Consider the following 24,440-nt stretch of genomic DNA (forward strand, 5'->3'; position numbering starts at 1 on the left):
CAGCAGCAGAGATGGGCAGTCTGAGAGAGGCAGCAGAGAGGCAGTCTGAGAGAAGCAGCAACGGCAGCAGCCTAACCGAGATGTGGTTATGGCCTCATAAACACAGGAGCTACTCCCCTCTTTAACATTAAAATAAAAACCCAGACACTTTTATGTTTAGATCTCACTTGCAGTACTTCCCATATATAGCCTTGTGAGTAAGCCTTTCTCTCTTTTATTCTGTCTCTCTCTTCTATTCTCCCCACAGTCACATCGCTCCATCTCTACCTGACGTGATGCTCCCGTACCCCCCACAGGAGGAGGACTTTATAGTGAGTGGTTCCTGATCCAAGTCACGCACTGGCCTCACAGGCCTCAGTGCTACAGAAACCCCACTAAGCTCTCTCCAGACCAATCAGAGCACAGCAGTGCCAAAGGCCATGGGGTTTAATCACTTCTGTTACATTGAGGCTTTTCCTTTTTACAAATACATTAGTAATACCATATATTATGCATTCAGTGTTCAAAGTATGACACCTGCCATTGGAAAATACATAGCCGGGAAATCATCACGTAGTCTATATAGGTGCTATGAGTCCATTTCCAAACAGCCCATATTGTCAGGACAGAATCAGTTGTCCCTAAATTTAGATAAATAAAGTATTTTGTCTAGTGTTGTTGTTTGTGAAATGGACATGAGTTCAGCCAGCCAGTGGCTATTCATCTTGATGAGATGGCTGTTAACTGAAGGCTAAGCTGCTGGGTCAGGGAGCCATAACACAACTATCCACTATACCCCTCGCTGTGCTCCTCGCTGTGCTCCTCGCTGTGCTCCTCGCTGTGCTCCTCGCTGTGCTCCTCGCTGTGCTCCTCGCTCGCATCCTAAGAATCCTAACTTGATTTCCAGGAATACATTTCGCCCTCTCTCGGTGGAAGCCTTAATTAGTTTTATTTTAATTTATTCCAGATAACGATCAGACTTTAGTGAACACACGCCGTTTGTCAGGAAAGAGAAATCTCCCACACACAGCCGAAGTTATCAAAGCTTGAAATCAGGAATCCTGACTGCAACAAAATGTCATCTTTTTCATACAGAGGGGACAATAGAAGGAGCTGAATACTCTACATCTCCTTCTCTTTCCTCCACTTTAATTAAAAGAGCTCTCTGAATCTCTCATTTCTCTCCCTCTCCCACTTTCGTGCTCACTCTCTCTCTCTCCCCCTCCCCCTCTATCATGTGTGGAGAGGCAAGTGCCTATCTCTATGCAGAATCAAGTTATTTCTCTCACGTTGAACTTAAGCCCTATCCCATATTTTTGTCTGGCGATTGCTTTTGCTTTCTCTCTTTGCTCTCTCTCTCTCTCTTTCTTTCTTTCTCTTTCTTTTTTTCTTTCTTTCTTTCTTTCACAGACTCTCTCAATCTCTCTTTTCTATGTCATAGAGGTTACATAATTCAGGGAGAGAGAGATGATGTTTGATAAAATGTCATACCTTTAGAATAACCATTGGGTGGGATAGCCTATCAGGATGACATAGGGGTGGGCTGGGATAGCCTATCAGGATGACATAGGGGTGGGCTGGGATAGCCTATCAGGATGACATAGGGGTGGGGAGAGAGAGGGTTGGGGTGGGATAGCCTATCGGGATGACATAGGGGTGGGGAGAGAGAGGGTTGGGGTGGGATAGCCTATCGGGATGACATAGGGGTGGGGAGAGAGAGGGTTGGGGTGGGATAGCCTATCAGGATGACATAGGGGTGGGGAGAGAGAGGGTTGGGGTGGGATAGCCTATCGGGATGACATAGGGGTGGGGAGAGAGAGGGTTGGGGTGGGATAGCCTATCGGGATGACATAGGGGTGGGGAGAGAGAGGGTTGGGGTGGGATAGCCTATCGGGATGACATAGGGGTGGGGAGAGAGAGGGTTGGGGTGGGATAGCCTATCGGGATGACATAGGGGTGGGGAGAGAGAGGGTTGGGGTGGGGTAGCCTATCGGGATGACATAGGGGTGGGCTGGGATAGCCTATCAGGATGACATAGGGGTGGGGTGGGATAGCCTATCGGGATGACATAGGGGTGGGGAGAGAGAGGGTTGGGGTGGGATAGCCTATCAGGATGACATAGGGGTGGGGTGGGATAGCCTATCGGGATGACATAGGGGTTGGGAGAGAGAGGGTTGGGGTGGGATATGGGAGCATTGGGAAAGATTGGAGGAAGGGTCCATACAGAAACAAATGGAAGATGCCCTATGAAAGGAGAATGCTACCTCACCTGAATGACAGTGTGCAGTAGTTCACGAAAACATAGATGTTTGTAGGTGTTTTCTGTATTTAGCAAAGTAGGTAGCGAGATTAGAGGTTTGAGTTGAGGTAAACGTGTGTGATGATGGGTGTGCTAGTTACTACTGTTCCTGTCGATGAATGCTTCATGACAGCACTCTAAATATCAATGCCTCACTGTGTGCATACTGTATAATTTGCATATATATGTTTTTACAGGGTACAGTAGTCTGGCTACAGCGAGGGGTTGTCTGGTGAGCTGTTGCAGGAAATTACATAAATTGAATCCAGCTCAATCTGGTGGCCCCTCACCCTACAGAGTCCCTCCTCCCCTCGCCCCTCCTCTCGCCCTCCTGTGTGTCCCCCTCTAGCCTGAGGGCAGGTAGGGCATCTCATTGTGGTAGTTGTAGTCCGGGCAGACCTTCTGGACCAGGCGGTAGTCTGTACTGTAGAAGGAGATGTAGATACAGATGACCTTGAAGGGCTTGGAACAGATCCAGGAGACATGGCTCTGTGTCTGCTCCTGGAAGCAGGTCTTGGACGGGTCGTAGTTGCACAGCGACGTGCGCTTGCTGCGGTCCACCTTCTCATAGTCCACGCGGCAGTTGAAGATCTTAGAGTCCTTGGGGTAGACCACGCTCTGGCGCTCCAGGTCAAACTCCACCGCCTTGACCGGCGGCACCAGGCTGACTGAGATGTTGCCCTGGCCCGTGGAGTTGTGGCGGAAGTAAACGCTGAACGTCCCGTTGCCATGGTCTACGATCTTGCCGGTAATCAGCAGATTGAGGCGCACCGTCTTGATATTAGAGTAAAAGTCTCCCCAGCCAAACATCTTCTTGAACTTGCCCGTCTTGACGATGGGCCGGCGTTTGACGCGGGAGGAAGAGGAGGTGTCTGGCTTCATCAGGTCACTACCCAGCATCTCCCAGAACTCCTGCTTGGAGAAGGGAATGGGTGAGCGGTAGGGCAGCTCCAGGGAGGTGGCATTGGCTGCCCGACTTTTACTCTGGAGCATCCAGCGACTCAGGGGGGAAAGGGGAGTCTGACTCCCCAGGAGACCCACCGTCTTAGAGGACGGCCCGTCTGCTGAGGAGCTCTTGGGGCTTGGAGAGTCATCTTCTTGACCCAGGGCCAGCTGGAGATAGAGGGATATGGAGAGAGTGAGAGAGGGGGATAGTGTGTGTTTGAGAGTGTGAGAGAGAGGGAGAGGGGGAGAGGGTGTGTGAGAGAAAAAGGGTGAAAGGGAAAGTGAGAGAGAGAGAGAGAAAAGAGAGATGGAAAGAGGAGAAAAAAGGGGAAAGTGGAGTTATTATCAAGGGAGTAAAAAACAAGGACAGAAAAGCAATGAAAGATGTAATCGATACTTCATTTAGCTCCTGGTGCTATAGGTATCAACTGTGACATTCTATCAATGTTGTACTTTTCTAAATGAATGTTTGAGCATGCAGGTATATATGTTGCTTCTGTTACATTCTGGTGTCTATTCAGGTTGAGAACAGATATACCGTAGCGTCTGCTTTTCAGAGAAGCTATATTGCTCCCCAGGCAGCAGATGAAATACAAATCGACTCCTATACCTTCAGCTACTTGAGAGGCCTGGGGGGATGAAGGTAGAGATTTAAGTCCCATAGTGCAGGCCTGAGTGGAGAAACAATTATTGCTTCGGTGCCTTCGGTGTGGGGTTGGAGGAGGGGCAGGCGAATAAACCTTGATGTGCAATTAAGGTTTTTTATGTTTTAATTAAAAAATCTGTGTTGACACACACACAAAGCTGTCAGATGTTAACAGTGAGTGAGGAGAAAGGAGAGCGAGAGATAAGATAGTCGTGCTGGGCTCAGCCGTGGCTTTGTGGAGTGTGTGAGTGTGTGTGAGAGCAGGCTGTAATGGGTAATTATTAGATGGTAATGATCTATTAACAGGTAGGCACTGTCGGCTGTGGGAGCCCGGAGTGCTCTTCTGTCCTTTTGATCTAACCGTGGAGAGGATAGGAGTCTGTCTGTGTCGCCGTTCCTCTGTTTGTGTTAGTGTCATTATGCAATGGATGGTTGCCGGAAAGTGTGTGGACAGTACCCTATTAGCGAGGTATAAGTGTGTGTTTGTGTGCATGCTCTCTCTCTCGCTCTCTCTCGCTCTCTCGCTCTCTCGCTCTCTCTCTCTCTCTCTGCCAGATAGAGCAGAGTTTTTCCCAGTGATCCCACTGTTATACAGTGAATCATAATGCATGCTGCTCTGTCTGTGCTCTGATCCATCCACTGTTTTGAGTGTCAGGGCTTCCTTACACCGGCTTAGTCAGGATTATTAAGTTTTACTCATTCGTACTCCATTTTATACAGATTTCCACAGGCTCACTCAGATTTGTTCTCTTGCATTTCAGACAGTCTTGTAATATTGATTTTCTGTTGCTCTAAAACATGTATTTCCTTTCGTAACAACTTGCATTGCAGCAGTCTGTAGAGGATTCCCTACTGATGTTGTTGTGTTATGGTCTAGCTATGGACTCAGACTCTGGAGGAGATGAGGAGTCCCCAGACCACAGCCTTTCTGTCTGGTCCCTCTAGGGCTGTTTGAGTTACCTGGCCTGGGTACCTGGGCTGGGTCACAGTCAACACTACACACCCCTGGTTTGGGTACCTGGGCTGGGCCACAGTCAACACTACACACCCCTGGTCTGGTTACCTGGGCTGGGTCACAGTCAACACTACACACCCCTGGTCTGGTTACCAGGGCTGGGTCACAGTCAACACTACACACCCCTGGTCTGTTTACCTGGGCTGGGCCACAGTCAACACTACACACCCCTGGTCTGTTTACCTGGGCTGGGCCACAGTCAACACTACACACCCCTGGCCTGGGTACCTGGGCTGGGCCACAGTCAACACTACACACCCCTGGTCTGGGTACCTGGGCTGGGCCACAGTCAACACTACACACCCCTGGTCTGGGTACCTGGGCTGGGCCACAGTCAACACTACACACCCCTGGTCTGGTTACCTGGGCTGGGCCACAGTCAACACTACACACCCCTGGTCTGGTTACCTGGGCTGGGCCACAGTCAACACTACACACCCCTGGTCTGGTTACCTGGGCTGGGTCACAGTCAACACTACACACCCCTGGTCTGGTTACCTGGGCTGGGCCACAGTCAACACTACACACCCCTGGTCTGGGTACCTGGGCTGGGCCACAGTCAACACTACACACCCCTGGTCTGGTTACCTGGGCTGGGTCACAGTCAACACTACACACCCCTGGTCTGGTTACCTGGGCTGGGCCACAGTCAACACTACACACCCCTGGTCTGGGTACCTGGGCTGGGTCACAGTCAACACTACACACCCCTGGTCAACACTACACACCCCTGGTCTGGTTACCTGGGCTGGGCCACAGTCAACACTACACACCCCTGGTCTGGGTACCTGGGCTGGGCCACAGTCAACACTACACACCCCTGGTCTGGTTACCTGGGCTGGGTCACAGTCAAAACTGTCTCCCATGTTTCCCACAGAGAGCTGACCCTCATTCAGACACAAACACATCAGCCTGACAAGGAACCCTGTTGGCTAAAATGTGATATTATTTGACATTTCAGATAGCGTCCCTGAGAATTCCTCCTTGGCTTCATTAATAATGAATAAAAAACATGGAGCAGAAGACATATTGATTTTAATCTATTCAGAAGCCTTCTCTTTCCTGCGAGTGCGTGCCAGGCGCTGTGACTGTGATTGCAAATACACTATTCCTCCTTGTCCCTGAATGATGTGCCACTTTGGGTTTGACTCCTCTCCCTTCATGGGACACTGTCTGCCAGTCTCCCTAGGTGGCACTGCAGTCTCTCAGTGGTGGCCATCACAGTGCCCTCCAGGGTTGTGTGGAATGTGCCACTGTATGAATCTTTATGACACTCTGTCTCTTGTGTTTACATTGAGCTCATTTCCCAGACACTCAGTGATTCAGTGACTCAGATAGGCAGTGGCGGCAAGGAGAAGAGCTGAACAACAAACACATTGCCCCCTCTATAATACAATCTCACTGAGCCATAACTTGCATGAGATGTGTTCGTTTAAGGATCTGAATATGTAAACGGAGCATTTGGGGTGAGAAGGGACGTGTGTGTTAGAGGTTAGGGAAGAGAGAGTGCTGCTGTAGAACAAACGATTGAAGTGCACAGCGTCAGTGTGGGAGACATGTCAGAACGGGCTTCATGGATGATTACTGGGGTAATAAAACAATGAGGATGAGATCCCCCTCGCTTTAGAGCAGATGGTTAACGGCTTGAAGGAACGCTTCTGTAGAGTGAGTCACCGTGCTGAAGGTTATGCACTGGCCTGCTTATGTTGACGGATATCTGAAGTGAAAGATGGAAACACATGCTATGAGGCTGAATAGTGCTGTATAAGACTGACATAGCATGGCACAGCAGTTTGAAGAAGATGAATAGACCTGTTTAACAGCAGCTGTATTAGGCTGAGTTGTAATCCGAGGAACAATGTTGGTGTTAGGTTTCAAAGTACTTATGAAGCTTCATAAAGAGTGCTTATCAGCCGATCTGAGCTACACAAAGCTGAAATGAGAGCGAAGGTGCACTCAGGTCAGAGTCTAGGGTTGTTGGCGGGGGGTGATTTTGTCGTCTGTCTGTCATGTGTGAGTCAGTGAAATGGTTGGAGGGAATGTGGGGGGTCTGCAGGCTCCATCACTGTGGTAATTGTGACGCATTAAGCGTTAGTGAGTACAGGCCTGGGGCCTCTCTCGCAGCAGGGGGTAGAGGAACGGGAGAGGATGAGAGGGAGGAAATGATCAACAAGAGCCCACCAGCTCCACAGGAAATATTCAGATGATTAAAGTGACAGTTACACCATTTTACCCTCCCGTTTCCCTGGCGTCACGGCACACAGTTGCTAAAAGCCAGAACAGAGATTATGGAGAAAGTTAGCTCAAATCTCTGAACTAACTGTTCTGTTCTGTCCCAGTGCTCAGGTGGTGATGAGAGACCATGGTGTCAACTAGAGAAATACTGCTACTGAAAATAGAGCGTTTTACCTATTCAGATGTGTCTTCTCATCAATATCCACGTGTATAGAGACGGTGTATATGGTATTTGATCATATAGAGGCACACAGCAGGTGTTATTACAGCATATCCTTCTCCTGGGCAGCAGATGGCTTCAATAAGCTCTCAATTTTCCTCTGGCTGTTGAGTTGAAATCTTCATCTCTAATATGACATACATTTTTAATTAAAGGCTCAAGCGCCTGCTCATATTTCATCGACGCTTTGTGTTTTTTTTTCCCTCCCACCAAACTCTAGACCTAATGTGTTAACTGTAGGAATATTCTCCTTCTGTTACATGATTAAAATCGGAGAGCGGCTGTGCCCTTACAACTAATTATTCCACTGGCTAGCGTGGACGGGAGGGCCGGGGGAGGGAAAGGTAATTTCACAAGAAACAAGGCGTTTGACTCTTAATTAATAATTTACGTCAGCTTCAAGGGGATCACCGGAGCTTAGCTCTGCGCTGGGTGGATGAACTCACTAAATTCAGCTCTGCGCTGGGTGGATGAACTCACTAAATTCAGCTCTGCGCTGGGTGGATGAACTCACTAAATTCAGCTCTGCGCTGGGTGGATGAACTCACTAAATTCAGCTCTGCGCTGGGTGGATGAACTCACTAAATTCAGCTCTGCGCTGGGTGGATGAACTCACTAAATTCAGCTCTGCGCTGGGTGGATGAACTCACTAAATTCAGCTCTGCACTGGGTGGATGAACTCACTACATTCAGCTCTGCACTGGGTGGATGAACTCACTACATTCAGCTCTGGACTCGGTGGATGAACTCACTACATTCAGCTCTGCACTGGGTGGATGAACTCACTACATTCAGCTCTATGCTGGGTGGATGAACTCACTACATTCAGCCTCTTTCTCTCTGTTTTGAGCTCCTTACTCATTTTGGACAAGTTCAGTTCTACCATCCCACTGGACCTGCAGCTTCATTTAGTATGCTGAGGGAGAGACCTTGCTCTGAAATGGTTATCAAATTTGTACATTATAAGATATCGACAAGGCGGCTGAGTGGAGTGGAGTGCGGTGCTGGAGCAGGATAGCAGGAGGAGAGAGAGAGAGCAGGGGTTGATGAGATCTGCTACTGTATAGGCCCACCTGTCTGAGAGGACCTGAGAGGGGACTGGACTCTCTCTCTACCTCCCTCCCTCTCTCTCCCCCCTCTACCTCCCTCCCTCTCTCTCTCTCTCTCTCCCTCCCTCTAACTCTCTCTAACACACTCGCTCTCTGTGATGATGCACTGTGGAATACTGGGCTTAACTTTAATTTGAGGTCATATCAGTGGACATAGTTAATACTATCTGGTTTTTGTGTCTGTTTATAGTACAAACACAAACATCAACAGAGTGTGGACATCGACATTGTCATGGCTCCAACCTACATCATACATCTCCTTTAAGCTACAGTACAAACTCAGTCTGTTCTAGAACAGTAAACAGAAAACCCTTCCAGAGCAGAGCACTACCCTTGGAGACATATAGTACTCCAGTCCTTCAGATCACTTCAACATCTCGGGACTACACCCTGGAGGCCCCTAAGTCAGCTGGTTGTTGGAGTGGGTAGATACTTGTGTGTCTTTACTCGCTCCCTACTGTAACCAAACAGCCCGTCACAGACTGGTGAGGTCAGCAGAAGCCCCATCACCCCCTGACGATGTCACCAGGAGCCCCCGTCACAGCCTGGTGAGGTCAGCATGGGACCCATAGCCCACTGCATCATCAGGAGGACATCACTAGTGGTCTCTTTGTAGTAGCAGATGGTGACAGATGTCCCCTCTTCAAATAAACCTGCTTCTATTTCCAGTAAAAAGGAGTTCTGCCACCGTCCGCTCTCTAAAGCTGTTTGTTCTTGAGATAACTTTTTATTTACATAAATAAAAGTATATTCAGCACAAATAGGAAGCTATCGAGTGGCTAGCATTCTCAGAGGAATAAAATTGTGTGACGCTTCCTTCCTAATGATCAAAGGTGAAATGACTTCTAATTCTATGGAATTAGAGACAATTTATGACTTAAAGCCAATTTATGCTTGATCTGAAAATGTGGTCGGAGGCTTCGTATGGAGGGTGTGACGCAATTGCAGAGTCTCTAGAGGCATGCAGAGACCAAATCAAGCTCTGTACCGCATTGCCGTGTGCTCTCAAATGTTTTAATGCAGAGGGCTCTGTATAGCTCTGCATTGACATGATTGGTTGACAGCAGAGCTGTTGTGAAGGATGTTGTCAAGGAAGTGAGTTTGTGTTTATACAGGACCTCCCGCCCCAACCTACTGTCAACCAATCATGTCAATGTGGAGCTATACAAAGCCATCCCGCATTGTTAAAAAATTTGAGAGCATGAATGTTTGATCTGACTTCTGCGGAGGCCGCATCACAGTAAATGCTGTACGGTCACAGCAGACGTCGGATTGACCATGCAGAGCCTTTTACAACCTTTGTATATCATTGTTGTGTGGTTCAAACAATTCCTGACAGACACATACTGTAACATATTCTCTAGCACAATTCATCCAAGGCCCTTTTTTTCTATGTGCCCCAGTGTTTCAGAGGAGAATGCCACAACTGGTTGGGCAGGAGAAAGGCGCATCTCTAGGGTCATCCATGCCACACAATGGTGCCGGAGGGGATGGCTGCTGTTTTACAGGCTCCTAACCAATTCTGCTATTTTGTGTGTTTTTTCACGTCGCTTGTAACTTATTTTTGTACATAATGTTTCTGCTACCGTCTCTTATGACCAAAAAGAGCTTCTGGATATCAGAACAGCGATTACTCACCTCAAACTGAAGATTTTTTTCTTTAATGAGTCTGACGCGAAGGATATACTGCTGCTCCCGGACCAGGCCCAAATCCCCGCCATTCGCATGAAGAGGAGATGGAGATACAGCGGCCGCAGATCCGTGTACCTTGTGAGAATTCGTTGGTGAGTGGGTAACCCGGCTCTACCATCCGTCCTATTGGCCAACGTGCAATCACTGGAGAATAAACTGGATGAACTCTGTTTGAGATATCCTACCAATGGGACATTAAAAACTGTAATATATTTTGTTTCACCGAGTTGGCTGAACGACGACATGGATAATATAGAGTTGGCTGTGTTTTCCGTCCAGCGGCAAGACAGTTACCTCCGGTAAGACGAGGGGTGGCAGTCTGTGTCAATTTGTCAATAACAGCTCGTGCGCAGTCTCTAATATTGAGGAAGTCTCTAGGTTTTGCTCACCTGAGGTAGAGTACATCATGATAAGCTGTAGACCACACTATCTACCAAGAGAGTTTTCATCTATATTTTCGTAGCTGTCTATTTACCACCGAAAACTGATGCTGGCACTAAGACCGCACTCAACGAGCTGTATAAGGCCATAAGCAAACAAGAAAATGCTCATCCAGAAGCAGTGCTCCTAGTGACCTGGGGACTTTAATGCAGGCAAACTTAAATCCGTTTTACCTAATTTCTACCAGCATGTCACATGTGCAACCAGTGGAAAAACAACTCTGGACCACCTTTACTCCACGCACAGAGACCCGTACAAAGCTCTCCCTCGTCATCCATTTGGCAAATCTGACCATAATTCTATCCTACTGATTCCTGCTTATTCACAAAAACTAAAGCAGGAAGTACCAATGACTCGCTCAATACAGAAGTGGTCAGATGATGCGGATGCTAAGCTACAGGACTGTTTTGCTAGCACAAACGGGAATATGTTGGCTCCCGAGTGGCGCAGTGGTCTAAGGCACTTCATCTCAGTGCTAGAGGCATCACTACAGATCCTGGTTTGATTCCAGACTGTATCACAACCGGCCGTGATTGGGAGTCCCATAGGGCGGCGCACAATTGGCCCAGCTTTGTTTGGGTAGGCCGTCATTGTAAATACAAATTTGTTTTTAACTGACTTGCTTAGTTAAATAAAAATACAAATTCTGAGATTCATCCGATGGCATTGAGGAGTATACCACCTCACTCACCGGCTTCATCAATAAGTGCATTGATCATGTCGTCCCCACAATGACCGTACATACATATCCCAACCAGAAGCCATGGATTACAGGCAACATTTGCACCGAGCTAAAGGCCTGAGTTGCTGCTTTCAAGGAGCAGGAAACTTATAAGAAATCCCGCTACGCCCTCCGACGAACCATCAAACAGGCAAAGCATCAATACAGGACTAAGATTGAATCCTACTACACTGGCTCTGTGAAAGTTGGATGTGGCAGGGCTTGCAAACTATTACAGACTACAATGGGAAACCCAGCCGCGAGCTGCCCAGTGACGCGAGCCTACCAGACAGGCTATATGCAATTTATGCTCGCTTTAAGGCAAATAACACTGAAGCATGCATGAGAGCACCATCTGTTTCAGACGACTGTGTGATTACACTCTCCGTAGCCTTGTGAATAAACATTCACAAGGCCGCAAGCCAGACTGATTACCAGGACATGTACTCAAAGCATGCGCGGACCAACTGGCAAGTGTCTTCACAGACATTTTCAAACTCTTTCTGACCGAGTCTGTAATACCTATGTGTTTCAAGCCGACCACTATGGTCCCTGTGCCCAAGAACACTAAGGTAACCTGCCTAAATGACTCACGTCTGTAGCCATGAAGTGCTTGAAAGGCTGGTCATGACTCACATCAACACCATCATCCCGGATACCCTAGACCCACTCCAATTTGCATACCACCCCAACAGATCCACAGATGATGCAATCTCTATTGCACTCCACACTGCCCTTTCCCAACTGGACAAAAGGAACACCTATGTGAGAATGCTGTTAATTGACTACAGCTCAGCATTCAACACCATAGCACCCACAAAGCTCATCACTAATTTAAGGACCCTGGGACTAAACACCTCCCTCTGCAACTAGATCCTGGTCTTCCTGACGGGCCACCCCCAGGTGGTAAGGATAGGCAACAACACATGTGCTACGTTGATCCTCAGCATTCTTAGTCCCCTCCTGTACTCCCTGTTCACCCACGACTGCGTGGCCAAGCATGACACCATCATTAAGTTATCTAACAACACAGCGGTGGTAGGCCTGATCACCGACAACGATGAGACAGCCTATAGGGAGGAGGGCAGAGACCTGGCATTGTTGTGCCAGGACAACAACCTCTCCCTTAACATGAGCAAGACAAAGAAGCTGATCGTGGACTACATGAAAAGGAGGGCCGAACACTCCCCTATTTACATCAATGGGGCTGTAGAGCGGGTCGAGAGCTTCAAGTTCATCACCAACAAACTATTATTTTCCAAACACAGTGAAGAGGGCACGACAACGCCTATTCCCCCTCAAGAGACTGAAAAGATTTGGCATGGATCCCAGATCCTCAAAAAGTTCTACATCTGCACAATCGAGAGCCTCCTGACCGGCCTGGTATGGTAACTGCTCGGCATCCGACCGTAAGGCACTACAGCGGGTAGTGTGTATGGCCCAGTACATCACAGGGGCCAAGCTTTCTGCCATCCACAACCTATATACTAGGCAGTGTCAGAGGAAGGCCCAAAAAATTGTCAAAGACTCCAGCCACCCTAGTCATAGACTGTTCTCTCTGCTACCGCACGGCAAGCGGTACCGAAATGCTAAGTCTTGGTCCAAAAGGCTCCTTAATCGCTTCCCCAAAACATAAGACTGCTGAACAATGAATCAAATGGCTACCCGGACTATTTGCATTGACCCTCATCCTCCTCCCTTTATACTGCTGCTACTCGCTACTTATTATCTATGCATAGTTACGTTAGCCCTACCTACATGTACATATTACTTCAACTACTTCGACTAACCTGTACCCCCGCACATTTTTATTTTTATTTATTTCACCTTTATTTAACCAGGTAAGCTAGTTGAGAACAAGTTCTCATTTACAACTGCGACATGGCCAAGATAAAGCAAAGCAGTGTGACACAAACAACAACACAGAGTTACATATGGAATAAACAAGCGTACAGTCAATAACACAATAGAAAAAAAGAGTCTATATACAGTGTGTGCAAATGGCGTGAGGTAGGCAATAAATAGGCCATAGTAGCGAAGTTATTCACAATTTGGCATATTAACACTGGAGTGATAAATGAGCAGATGATGATGTGCAAGTAGAGATACTGGTGTGCAAAGGAGCAGAAAAGTTAATAAAAACAATATGGGGATGAGGTAGGTAGATTGGGTGGGCTATTTACAGATGGACTATGTACAGCTGCAGTGATCAGTTAGCTGCTCAGATAGCTGATGTTTAAAGTTAGTAAGGGAAATATAAGTCTCCAGCTTCAGTGATTTTTGCAATTCGTTCCAGTCACTGGCAGCAGAGAACTGGAAGGAAAGGCGGCCAAAGTAGGTGTTGGCTTTGGGGATGACCAGTGAGATATACCTGCTGGAGCGCGTGATACGGGTGGGTGTTGTTATCGTGACCAGTGAGCTGAGATAAGGCGGAGCTTTACCTAGCATAGACTTGTAGATGACCTGGAGCCAGTGGGTCTGGCGACGAATATGTAGCGAGGGCCAGCCGACTAGAGCATACAGGTCGCGGTGGTGGGTGGTATAAGGGGCTTTGGTAACAAAACGGATGGCACTGTGATAGACTGCATCCAGTTTGCTGAGTAGAGTATTGGAAGCTATTTTGTAGATGACATCGCCGAAGTCGAGGATCGGTAGGATAATCAGTTTTACTAGGGTAAGTGTGGCAGCGTGAGTGAAGGAGGCTTTGTTGCAAAATAGAAAGCCGATTCTAGATTGGATTTTGGATTGGAGATGTTTAATATGAGTCTGTAAGGAGAGTTTACAGTCTAGCCAGACACCTAGATATTTGTACTTGTCCACATATTCTAGGTCAGAACCGTCCAGGGTAGTGATGCTGGTCGGGTGCGGGCAGCGAACGGTTGAAAAGCATGGATTTGGTTTTACTAGTGTTTAAGAGCAGTTGGAGGCCACGGAAGGAGTGTTATATGGCATTGAAGCTCGTTTGGAGGTTAGTTAACACAGTGTCCAAAGAAGGGCCAGATGTATACAGAATGGTGTCGTCTGCGTAGAGGTGGATCAGGGAATCACCTGCAGCAAGAGCACCATCATTGATATATACAGAGAAAAATGTTGGCCCGAGAATTGAACCCTGTGGTACCCCCATAGAGACTGCCAGAGGTCCGGACAACAGGCTCTCCGATTTGACATACTGAACTCTGTCTGCAAAGTAGTTTGTGAACCAGGCGAGGCAGTCATTAGAGAAAGCAAGGCTATTGAGTCTGCCGATAAGAATACGGTGATTGACAGAGTCGAAAGCCTTAGCCAGGTCGATGAAGATGGCTGCACAGTACTGTCTTTTATCGACGGCGGTTATGATATCGTTTAGTGCCTTGAGCGTGGCTGAGGTGCACCCGTGACCAGCTCGGAAACCAGATTGCACAGCGGAGAAGGTACGGTGGGATTCAAAATTGTCAGTGATCTGTTTATTAACTTGGCTTTCAAAGACCTTAGAAAGGCAGGGCAGGATGGATATAGGTCTATAACAGTTTGGGTCTAGAGTGTCACCCCCTTTGAAGAGGGGGATGACCGCGGCAACTTTCCAATCTTTAGGGATCTCGGACGATACAAAAGAGAGGTTGAACAGACTGGTAATAGGAGTTGCAACAATGGCGGCGGATAGTTTTAGAAATAGAGGGTCCAGATTGTCTAGTCCAGCTGATTTGTACGGGTCCAGGTTTTGCAGCTCTTTCAGAACATCTGTAATCTGGGTGAAGGAGAAGCTGGGGAGGCTCGGGCAAGTAGCTGCGGGGGGGGGCGAAGCTGTTGGCCGGGGCTGGGGTAGCCAGGAGGAAAGCATGGCCAACCGTAGAGAAATGCTTATTGAAATGTTCATGGATTATCATGGATTTATTGGTGGTGACCGTGTTACCTAGCCTCAGTGCAGTGGGCAGCTGGGAGGAGGTGCTCTTGTTCTCCATGGACTTTACGGTGTCCCAAAACTTTTTGGAGTTAGAGCTACAAGATGCAAATTTCTATATCTGTTCTTAGTTCTACAGTTTTTGAAAGGGGCATGCTTGTTTAAGATGGTGAGAAAATGACTTTCAAAGAATGACCAGGCATCCTTGACTGACGGGACGAGGTTAATATCCTTCCAGGATACCCGGGCCAGGTCGATTAGAAACAGAAGTGTTTTAGGGAACGTTTGACAGTGACTTCCTAGCGGTACCCCCTGTATATAGCCTTTGTTATTTTATTGTGTTCCTTTTTTCACTTTTGTGTATTAGGTAAATATTTTCTTAACTCTTATTTTCTTCAAACTGCATTGTTGGTTAAGGGCTTGTAAGTAAGAAATTCACGGTAAGGTCTACATCTGTAAAATAGGATTTGACAATTGCGCTTGTGCAGAAAAGTGTTTTCTGTCTGTGGACAGGCAGCTTTGTGCCTGTCTGGTGATGTGTCACAGAGCACAATCTCCCTCTACCCATCATGCCTCTCTCTACTGCCGTATGTCAGGCAGGCAGGCAGCAGGGGATGCTGAGGGCCTGGGGGGCTGAGGGCGGCCTGAGGCTCAGTGCTTGGGTACTCGCTGGGTGGGCAGGAGAATGGCGCACCTCTAGGGTCATCCATGCCATGCCTGCGCATAACTCAAGCTGTTTTATAACCTGAGCAGGAAGTGACAGCCTGTCCATAATAACACCACTGGCCCTTTTCTCTGCCTCTTATCTAAAGCTCCTCTCATTCACTTTAGTGTGTCTGTCTAGCTCTTGTCTGTGGGAGGAATTATTGAAGTACAATAAGAATCCATTGTCCACAGGGAGGTGTTTTAATGTCTGTAACCTCTTGTTACACCGTGACCCTGCCTGCTCTTGTCTTGGACCTGGTCCGTCTTGTAAAAGAGTTTTGATCTCAATGAAACCTGGATAGATAAAGGTTAAACAAAACAATCAATACAGAAAATGAGAGACAGAGATATGGCTATAGCTTATCTGTGTTTGTGAGGCCATAGTATAACTGTACTGTTTGTGACTGATTGATACTGTTTAAGGATGTGATTGAACGTGGAGACAGCAAGATAGAGAGGCACTAGGACTATAATGCACAGCTTTGCATTGGCAGTCATCTAATGTGTTTGTGATGATACAGCATTGCTGTATTGTACCATATTTGTGTGGCCATGTACAGTCTGTGTCTCTCTCTCAGTTTGGAATGCTTTGGATGTATTGTTGTTGTACAGGGGGAGCATGGCTGGTGTTGTCCTGCTTAGTGAGGGATGAATCTGGGTGGACAAGGTCACTGACAGTGAAGGGAGGGCTGGGTATCTAAGAAAGATGACTCAGACTTTCTGACAAGATAAAAGAGCTGCATGTGGTTAAAATGACCTTCAGCCAGTCTCTTAACCTTAAATAACACAACACGCTGTGGAAAGACGCTCTGTTTAATATCTTACTTCAATATGAAGAGTTGAAAATACGAACACCTAAAATTGCACTGGCAACTAGATGTCAGATATGTAATGATCCTATAGACTTCATAGTGGACAGGGGTAGAAAGGCTGGAGTAAAAACAGATCAGTGAGAACAGACCCTGATGCTCAACATATACATAAAGCTCATACAACACATAGCTGTATAAACATAGATCAGTCATGTAGCTGCAGATGTCCGGCCTATAACCAGAAAACATAGAGCTGTGTAGATCAGAGTGCTGTCTGCAGCGTAACTTCATTGGGAGAAGCCCCAGGTAATACTTAAGACATCACACTGATGTTTCAGCACCATGGACAGGAATCGCAACTAACACGGGAACATAGAAGACGTTTTCAGCACCATGGAAAGGGAGCGCAACTAATGCTAAAACCCAGGAAAGTCGAGAGCCACATCAGATCCTTGGACAGCACCTCAGATCTCTTACTGGGCGAATATTCCACACACCTCTGTTGGCCTATGGCTCCTCTCTGTTGTTCCCATTTCATTTCCCCTTAAACTTAGAATTGTAAAACTAGAGTTAATACATTGGAAATCATGCTCTCTGACAACTACTGTATGTATAGTGGACGACAATCTGTGGAGTGTGGAGGACATGTGCAACCTCTCAAGGTCTCTGAGAACTTGAGGCTTCTAGCCTATAGAAGTCCTTGTTCAATACGTGCCTGCCTCTCCAAAAGCATCCCTATGGTGTGTGTGGTGTGTGTGGTGTGGTGTGTGTGTGTGTGTGTGTGTGTGCGTGAGTGAGTGAGTGAGAAAGTGAGATTGTGAATGTGTAATATACAGTATTGACTTCGTTTTACCAGTACAATTCACTTCTTATCACTTGCATACTACTGCACCGAAACCCTTATCCATGCCTTCATCACCTCCCGACTAGACTACTGCAACACTCTCCTCCCTGGTATCCTCACCAAACTCACCAACAGATTCCAGCTGGTCCAGAACTATGCTGCCAGAATCCTCACCCGCACCAGATCGACTGAACACATCACACCAATCCTCATCAATCTACACTGTCTCCCTGACTTTAAGACACTCCTCTTCACCTACAAAGCCCTCCACAACCTGGCATCCACCTACCTCTCTGACCTTTTCCCAGTCTATGCCCCCTCTCGCTCCATCCGCTCCTCCTCTGCTGGTCTCCTTGTCACCCCCTCATTCTGCCTCTCCACCATGGGTGCCCGGGCCTTCAGCTGCTCGGCACCCAGGCTCTGGAATGCACTACGCCCACACATACAACATGAAGCCACAGTCATCTCATTCAAAAACCTCCTCAAAACACACCTCTTCATAGGAAGTCTATAACCTATAGTCTGTAGTCTATGTAGTCTGTTCTACACTCCTTCTCAGTATCCATGTGTCCCCCCCAAACCCAAACCCTTACCCTAAACCCATCCCTTTGCCTATTCCCAACCCTACCCCCTAAACCCAAACCCTTACCCTAAACCCATCCCTTTGCCTATTCCCAACCCTGCCCCCTAAACCCCAACCCTTACCTTAAACCCTTCCCTTTGCCACTTCCCAACCTGATCCCCTAAACCCAAACCGTTACCCTAAACTGGGTTTATATCCTCTACCCAAGCCCTCCCTCCTCATTTTATTTGTCCTGTTTTGTCTGGTCCTTTGATTTTAAATTGCACATTGATTGTTACACTTGATTTGATGTTGACCTACTGTTAACGGAAGATGTCCTTGACTGTCCTGAAAGGCGTCCACCAAAGAAAATGTATTATTATTATTATTATTACTACTGTTACTCCTCCATCTATTCTACACTCTATCCATTTCAATCCCTCTCCTTCCCTCTGTTTTTCTCTCCCCCAACACTTTCATTTAATTCTGTCTCTCTCCATACTCTCTGTTCTCGTTGTATGCTGTTATACACATTTCTCTCCTTCTCTTTTTCTATCCTATTAACACTAGGCTGTCCCTCACCCTGTATTTGACTGCTAACTCTCCCTTTCTGCACTCTCTTCCTTATTCAGCCCTTTTGTAAGCCCAGTCATTATGAGCATGGGCACATGGCACACAGCTCTGTGTTTCTCTCTCGATCTGTGTGTGTGTGTGTGTGTGTGTGTGTGTGTGTGTGTGTGTGTGTGTGTGTGTGTGTGTGTGTGTGTGTGTGTGTGTGTGTGCGTGTGAACCTGGAGAAAGCACAATAACCCCTGATATTGCCTGTAAGGATCTAATGGTATGGCTATGAGACTAGTGTTGGGTTAATAGCCCTAATATAAACATTTAACAAACAAATTAGTTGTAATAGGCTCTTGACTGTATAACACTGAATGCTCGAGCCATTTAGTCCATTAAAAACTTAATGAATCCAATCTCTGAGCTGCATGTCATAGAATGAAAAATTGCTAAACCCTCGCCAAAAACGTACCGTAATTTCTCAGCATAGCAGTCAATTTCAAAGCACTCTGACTAAGACTGTTTATATTATTCATATCAACCAATGCATGGCATAGTAATTAATATTTGAGACGCTAAATCCATCACATCATTGTTGCTTTCTTCGTGTTGATAGTGTATTAATAACTTTATTTCCATCCAGACAGAGTGGGTTTATACACCCCAGAGACAAAGGCTACACACTGATATTGAGTGGGGCGGTACAATAGGGAAATCAGCTGAATTTGAATATAAATGCATGGTTTATCATTATTAATCCGAGCTCTATTGTGTAATAAGTTGGATAATTTATTAATTGCTCTATAATTTATCAATGTCATGCTGCTAATGAATTACCCAAGATTCCCTGCTGAGAGATGTGGTGCGCCACAGTTTTTAGATAGGCAACATGGTAGAATATTGATAGAAACTGCACTCCAATTAATTACATCATTAGTGCAATCCTGCTGCGTTTGAGAGTATGTGGCAAGCATGTGTGAACATACACCTTGAAGCGTAAACATGCTCTCCGACTCCTAAAATCTCTTTCTTAGATGGGAGGAAATGGAAGGGGAACATTTATTCAATTGGTCAAGTAATAGGGCCAATGTCATCTATTAATAATATGTCTTACGACCCAAATCCTTTGTAAGACGTGCAAATGTTCAATCAATTAAGAAAAATAATTTTGAGACAGTGGTACATTTGGCCTAATGATGACTTTGATTTTGAATTATCCATAATCTCATTTTAATTTCACATAGGCTAAACAGTGGCATATGTCTTTATTTAAAATAGGTTACCTACTTTAAGATGTACTCTCAAACGTTTGTATCATTTCAGCCAGTAGTTTTGAAAGTGGTGCTCAAGAGCCAAAAGTTGTCCCCGTTTTTTGTTTACTACCTCATCAAATTGTGTACCAAGTCATCCATTTCGTGTAATATGTTACATCAAAGACAGTACAGTATGTAGGCAGAAACTGCTTCTCCAATAGAAATCCCTAATCACACTTATAGGCAATGCCATGGTGATGTTGGCTAGTGGGCTGAAACACGTCACTGGGTCTAAGGGGAACTGCCGTCAAATCAAAGGCAGTGCTTCGATATAATGTTGGTTTTGAGGAAAATGAAAAGGTGTCAGTTTGTCACTTTCACGAGGTTGGAGTAATAATATGTTCAACTACTTAAGACGTTGGCTCGAATCCAGGTTGTGCCTTTAGATTTCAAGAAAATGAACAACTAAGGAAGAAAATGTCACTTCTCTCACTGACTTCTCAAACCCCAGCCTGCTCTGCTTGGTTTGTTTCGCAAGTGTTCCCAGGAAGTCTTGCGATGTTGCACCTCTGGGTTTAGAAACTCTGTGGTTACATCCTGCAATATTTTTTCCCTTTTTTTTTTCTTTTTTTTTTACAATTCGTATGATATGTTAAGAATTCAATTCTTACTATATTTTACGAATTTGTTGTGCTTAAAATCCTGGATTAGGCAACTATCCAGTGGGCAAAAACTGGTTTAATCAACTTGTTTCCACGCCATTTCAATCAAATAAATCAATGTGATGACATTGAATCAATGTGGAAAACGGATTGGATTTGAAAAAAAGAATGAACATAAGAGGATTCCGTCTTTTTCACCTAACTTTTAACCTGAATCCAATGACATGGTGACATGTTTTGTTGATTACACCTTGACTTTACATTAGTTGCCAACTCAACGAAAACTAGACGTTGAACTGACATCTGTGCCCAGTGGGTAATAACTCTTTGAATACTTTATTATAGCCTACAATTCACCTGTAGACTACAGTCCTTGTTCAGTCAGAAGCGCTCAAGGTTATTCCGTGTGTGTGCCTTTACAAAGCCACAAGGTCGGCCGCTCTGACACAAAGGTGTCAACAGAACACAACACATCAAAGAAGCAACCTTGCGACAACACTTGAATTTAGCCTACGTCATTCAGTTTTTGTTCTTGATGCTACAATTTGCCTCTAAATTTGCCAAATTAGATTGTTGCTCTATATATAGATATACATGTAAAGCATGATGACGTAAATGTATTTAGAATATTAAAGTCTAGGCTAAAATTGTGCACACAACATGGTCAATAAACATGCCCAATAAGGCACTTAGTTTCATCTTGATGTTAGTCATGTTTATCTCATTAAAAGCATTTAATTTACCAGGACTCTAAATCCTGTAGTAATTGCAGATCATTAATCACAACATAATTTTGATTGAGTATACACCAGGTTGCACAGTGTGGTACCTGAAATGGCATAGGCTACAGTGCAATAACGTCGAATTGTGTTGCCTGCAATAATCAGCTAGTGGTCAATAAAAAATTCTAGAAATTCCTTCATTTTTTTTACTCAACCTTGCACAATGAAACATTAAAATATTGACCAGACATTACCTGTATGGGGGACACGTTGCACTGTGTCTCATGCCATATTCGTCTCGGCTTTGTACCGTTATTAAGTTATCTTTCACATTTTTTTGTTATAACATATAGTAATGAACGGTCAAAGAGAGAGTCCCCTTTCGTTGTCCATCAACACATAACTTCATCAATGGATAGAATACGCTTCAACCGAGGAACTCAAATATGGAGATTCGAGACGCACTTAATGTACGGGACCGTTGTCCGTGGCGCAGCATGCTATCAATGGCAACCGCTCACAGCGTACCCACTCACGCGGGTCTCTGCCCTGGGAGAGGGAACCTTGTCGGGTCCAGTAGCTCGTGCGACACCGTACGCACGGTTAATTCCCTTCACTTTTCGACAAACAAATGAGTGGCACATGTCTGAAGGAAGAGGTAGCCTAGTAACGACGGGGGTGAATGGACATGGAACTATGGACACAGACACACATATGACTGGTGTAACTTTTTTACACTGCTGGGCACCGCCGCCCCTTCTTGCTTACCAAGCACGCTGTTCCGTTAAGGAGAAGCAAGATAAAGCCGTGGTTGGAACGCATTTTTCTGCCGCGCGCAGTGCCTCAGATTCCCGCTTCAGCCCGAAGTCAGCTTTCCTTCACGGAGACGCTATTCCTTCCGTACTGTATTCCCCAAAGCTAAGATACGGTCCCATGTCCAACGCAGGCTGAGCTGCTACACCTGAGCACCTTCAACACGCCCTGTCCTTTTACTTTTCCCGGGTTTGAGTCCAATCACTACAACATTGGAAATCCATGAGAATGTACCGCATTACCATCCACGAAAAATAGTGTATGCAATTCCTGCTCAACCTGCAACAGTGGGAGTGAGAATGAAGTAGATCATATCTGTTCGGCTGTATCAGTGTATATCCACGGAGGTGAAGCCAAGTTGATGAATGGAATCATTGGCGTTGCTCATATCAGCGTGTGTGGACTGACAAGGAATCGTATCCTGGCATTGACGTTTAAACAGTCTCTCTCTCTCTCTCCCTACCCCTCATGCGTGTGCCCCCAACTATCTCTCTTTCATCCCCTCACACTATTTCTCATCAGCAGCACTAGCGTTCTGGGGGGGGGGGGGCAGTGCTCCTGTGACAACAATTTTGGATCCCCTTGTGGACCCCCTAAATGTGGAGAAGGAAATAATTTTTACATAACAAATTTTTGCTATCATTCTTTTTTTATATCCCTTATTAGACAGTGGCAACACGGAACACTCATTTAACTCACACATTTTCTAGAGGGACGGCTTTAGGCGGAACACAACACTATCGTACCACATGCATCTGCAAGTTTGCCTGCAATGCAGAGAAGAAAACGATATGACAACAATAACGTCTAATGTAACTGGCCCCTCTAACAGTACAAGTGGCCCCAGCTTGGCCCCCCCAGTTGAAATGGTCTAGAGCCGCCACTGATCAGCAGTCAAGCAGAATATAGTCAAACCCACTGTGGTTCTACTAAACTAATTGACTGGTTTGCACCTTTGCACACATTATGTCAGTGGAACCAAGCATGTCATTATGTATGATAATGATGGCTGCTGTTTGGAAACCCATTTCATCCATTTAGGGAATTAAGCTATTGATGCAAGTGATTGGAATCAACTTTTCTATGATCTTCTGTAGACTAACAGACTGTCCCTGACCATTGTGGTTCACCTGCTTTGTGCAACAGGTGGTGACCATGACCATGTCACAGTCACATTTCAGTGTTAACCAATGCCAACACACATGGGGCATACATAACGTTTTCCTCATTGACATCTGAAGGACAGGAACTTACCTTTTTGGTTAGGGCCGGTTCTGACTTTGTTATGCCAGTCCCAAAGCTGAATTGATCCCTTTTCATTCTGATGGACACAGGAACGCTGTGAGCAGCTTGTTTGGCCCTGATGTAGTTTCCTGCAGGGTGTCTAGTCAATCTACAGCCTTGTTGAAGCTTATTGATGTACACAGTGAGCCTGGAGAGCACACGTGCGTCACCCGGTGCTGTGTGATTAATAAAAACATTTCCTATAACACAGTTCATTAGGAGCAGGTTAATGGGCCGGACTACTGGATATCTGGGCATTTCAGCATATTACTGCTGCTGCTCACTGCTCGACTCTACTTCCACTTCATTAGATAGAAACATAAAGTTCTGTCTGTCTGGTTCAGTCGGTCCGGTTCAGTCTGCCTGTCTGTCTGGTTCAGTCGGTCCGGTTCAGTCTGTCAGTCTGTCTGGTTCAGTCGGTCCGGTTCAGTCTGTCTGTCTGTCTGGTTCAGTTGGTCCGGTTCAGTCTGTCTATATGTCTGGTTCAGTCGGTCCGGTTCAGTCTGTCTATATGTCTGGTTCAGTCGGTTCGGTTCAGTCTGTCTATATGTCTGTCTGGTTCAGTCGGTCCGGTTCAGTCTGTCTGTCTGTGTGTCTGGTTCAGTCGGTCCGGTTCAGTCTGTCTGTCTGTGTGTCTGGTTCAGTCGGTCCGGTTCAGTCTGTCTATATGTCTGGTTCAGTCGGTCCGGTTCAGTCTGTCTATATGTCTGTCTGGTTCAGTCGGTCCGGTTCAGTCTGTCTGTCTGGTTCAGTCGGTCCGGTTCAGTCTGTCTGTCTGTCTGGTTCAGTTGGTCCGGTTCAGTCTGTCTATATGTCTGGTTCAGTCGGTCCGGTTCAGTCTGTCTATATGTCTGGTTCAGTCGGTTCGGTTCAGTCTGTCTATATGTCTGTCTGGTTCAGTCGGTCCGGTTCAGTCTGTCTGTCTGGTTCAGTCGGTCCGGTTCAGTCTGTCTGTCTGTCTGGTTCAGTCGGTCCGGTTCAGTCTGTCTATATGTCTGGTTCAGTCGGTCCGGTTTGGTCTGTCAGTCTGTCTGTCTATCCGTCTA

At 46.3% G+C, this 24,440-nt stretch overlaps 1 protein-coding gene across 1 annotated transcript; it reads right to left on the reverse strand.

Annotated features, from left to right (window-relative positions):
• Positions 1–2,550: 2,550 nt before the first annotated feature.
• On the reverse strand, positions 2,551–22,505 carry LOC115184105 (neurexophilin-1-like). The gene is made up of 2 exons (XM_029745097.1): positions 22,066–22,505; positions 2,551–3,391 (listed from the first exon to the last, which is right to left on the reverse strand). The coding sequence occupies exons 1-2, from the start codon at positions 22,117–22,119 to the stop codon at positions 2,624–2,626; spliced, it is 822 nt and encodes a 273-aa protein (XP_029600957.1). The 5' UTR covers positions 22,120–22,505; the 3' UTR covers positions 2,551–2,623.
• Positions 22,506–24,440: the final 1,935 nt, after the last annotated feature.

Source organism: Salmo trutta, unplaced genomic scaffold (genome assembly GCF_901001165.1).
Source record: "Salmo trutta unplaced genomic scaffold, fSalTru1.1, whole genome shotgun sequence".
NCBI classification, from domain to species: domain Eukaryota; kingdom Metazoa; phylum Chordata; class Actinopteri; order Salmoniformes; family Salmonidae; genus Salmo; species Salmo trutta.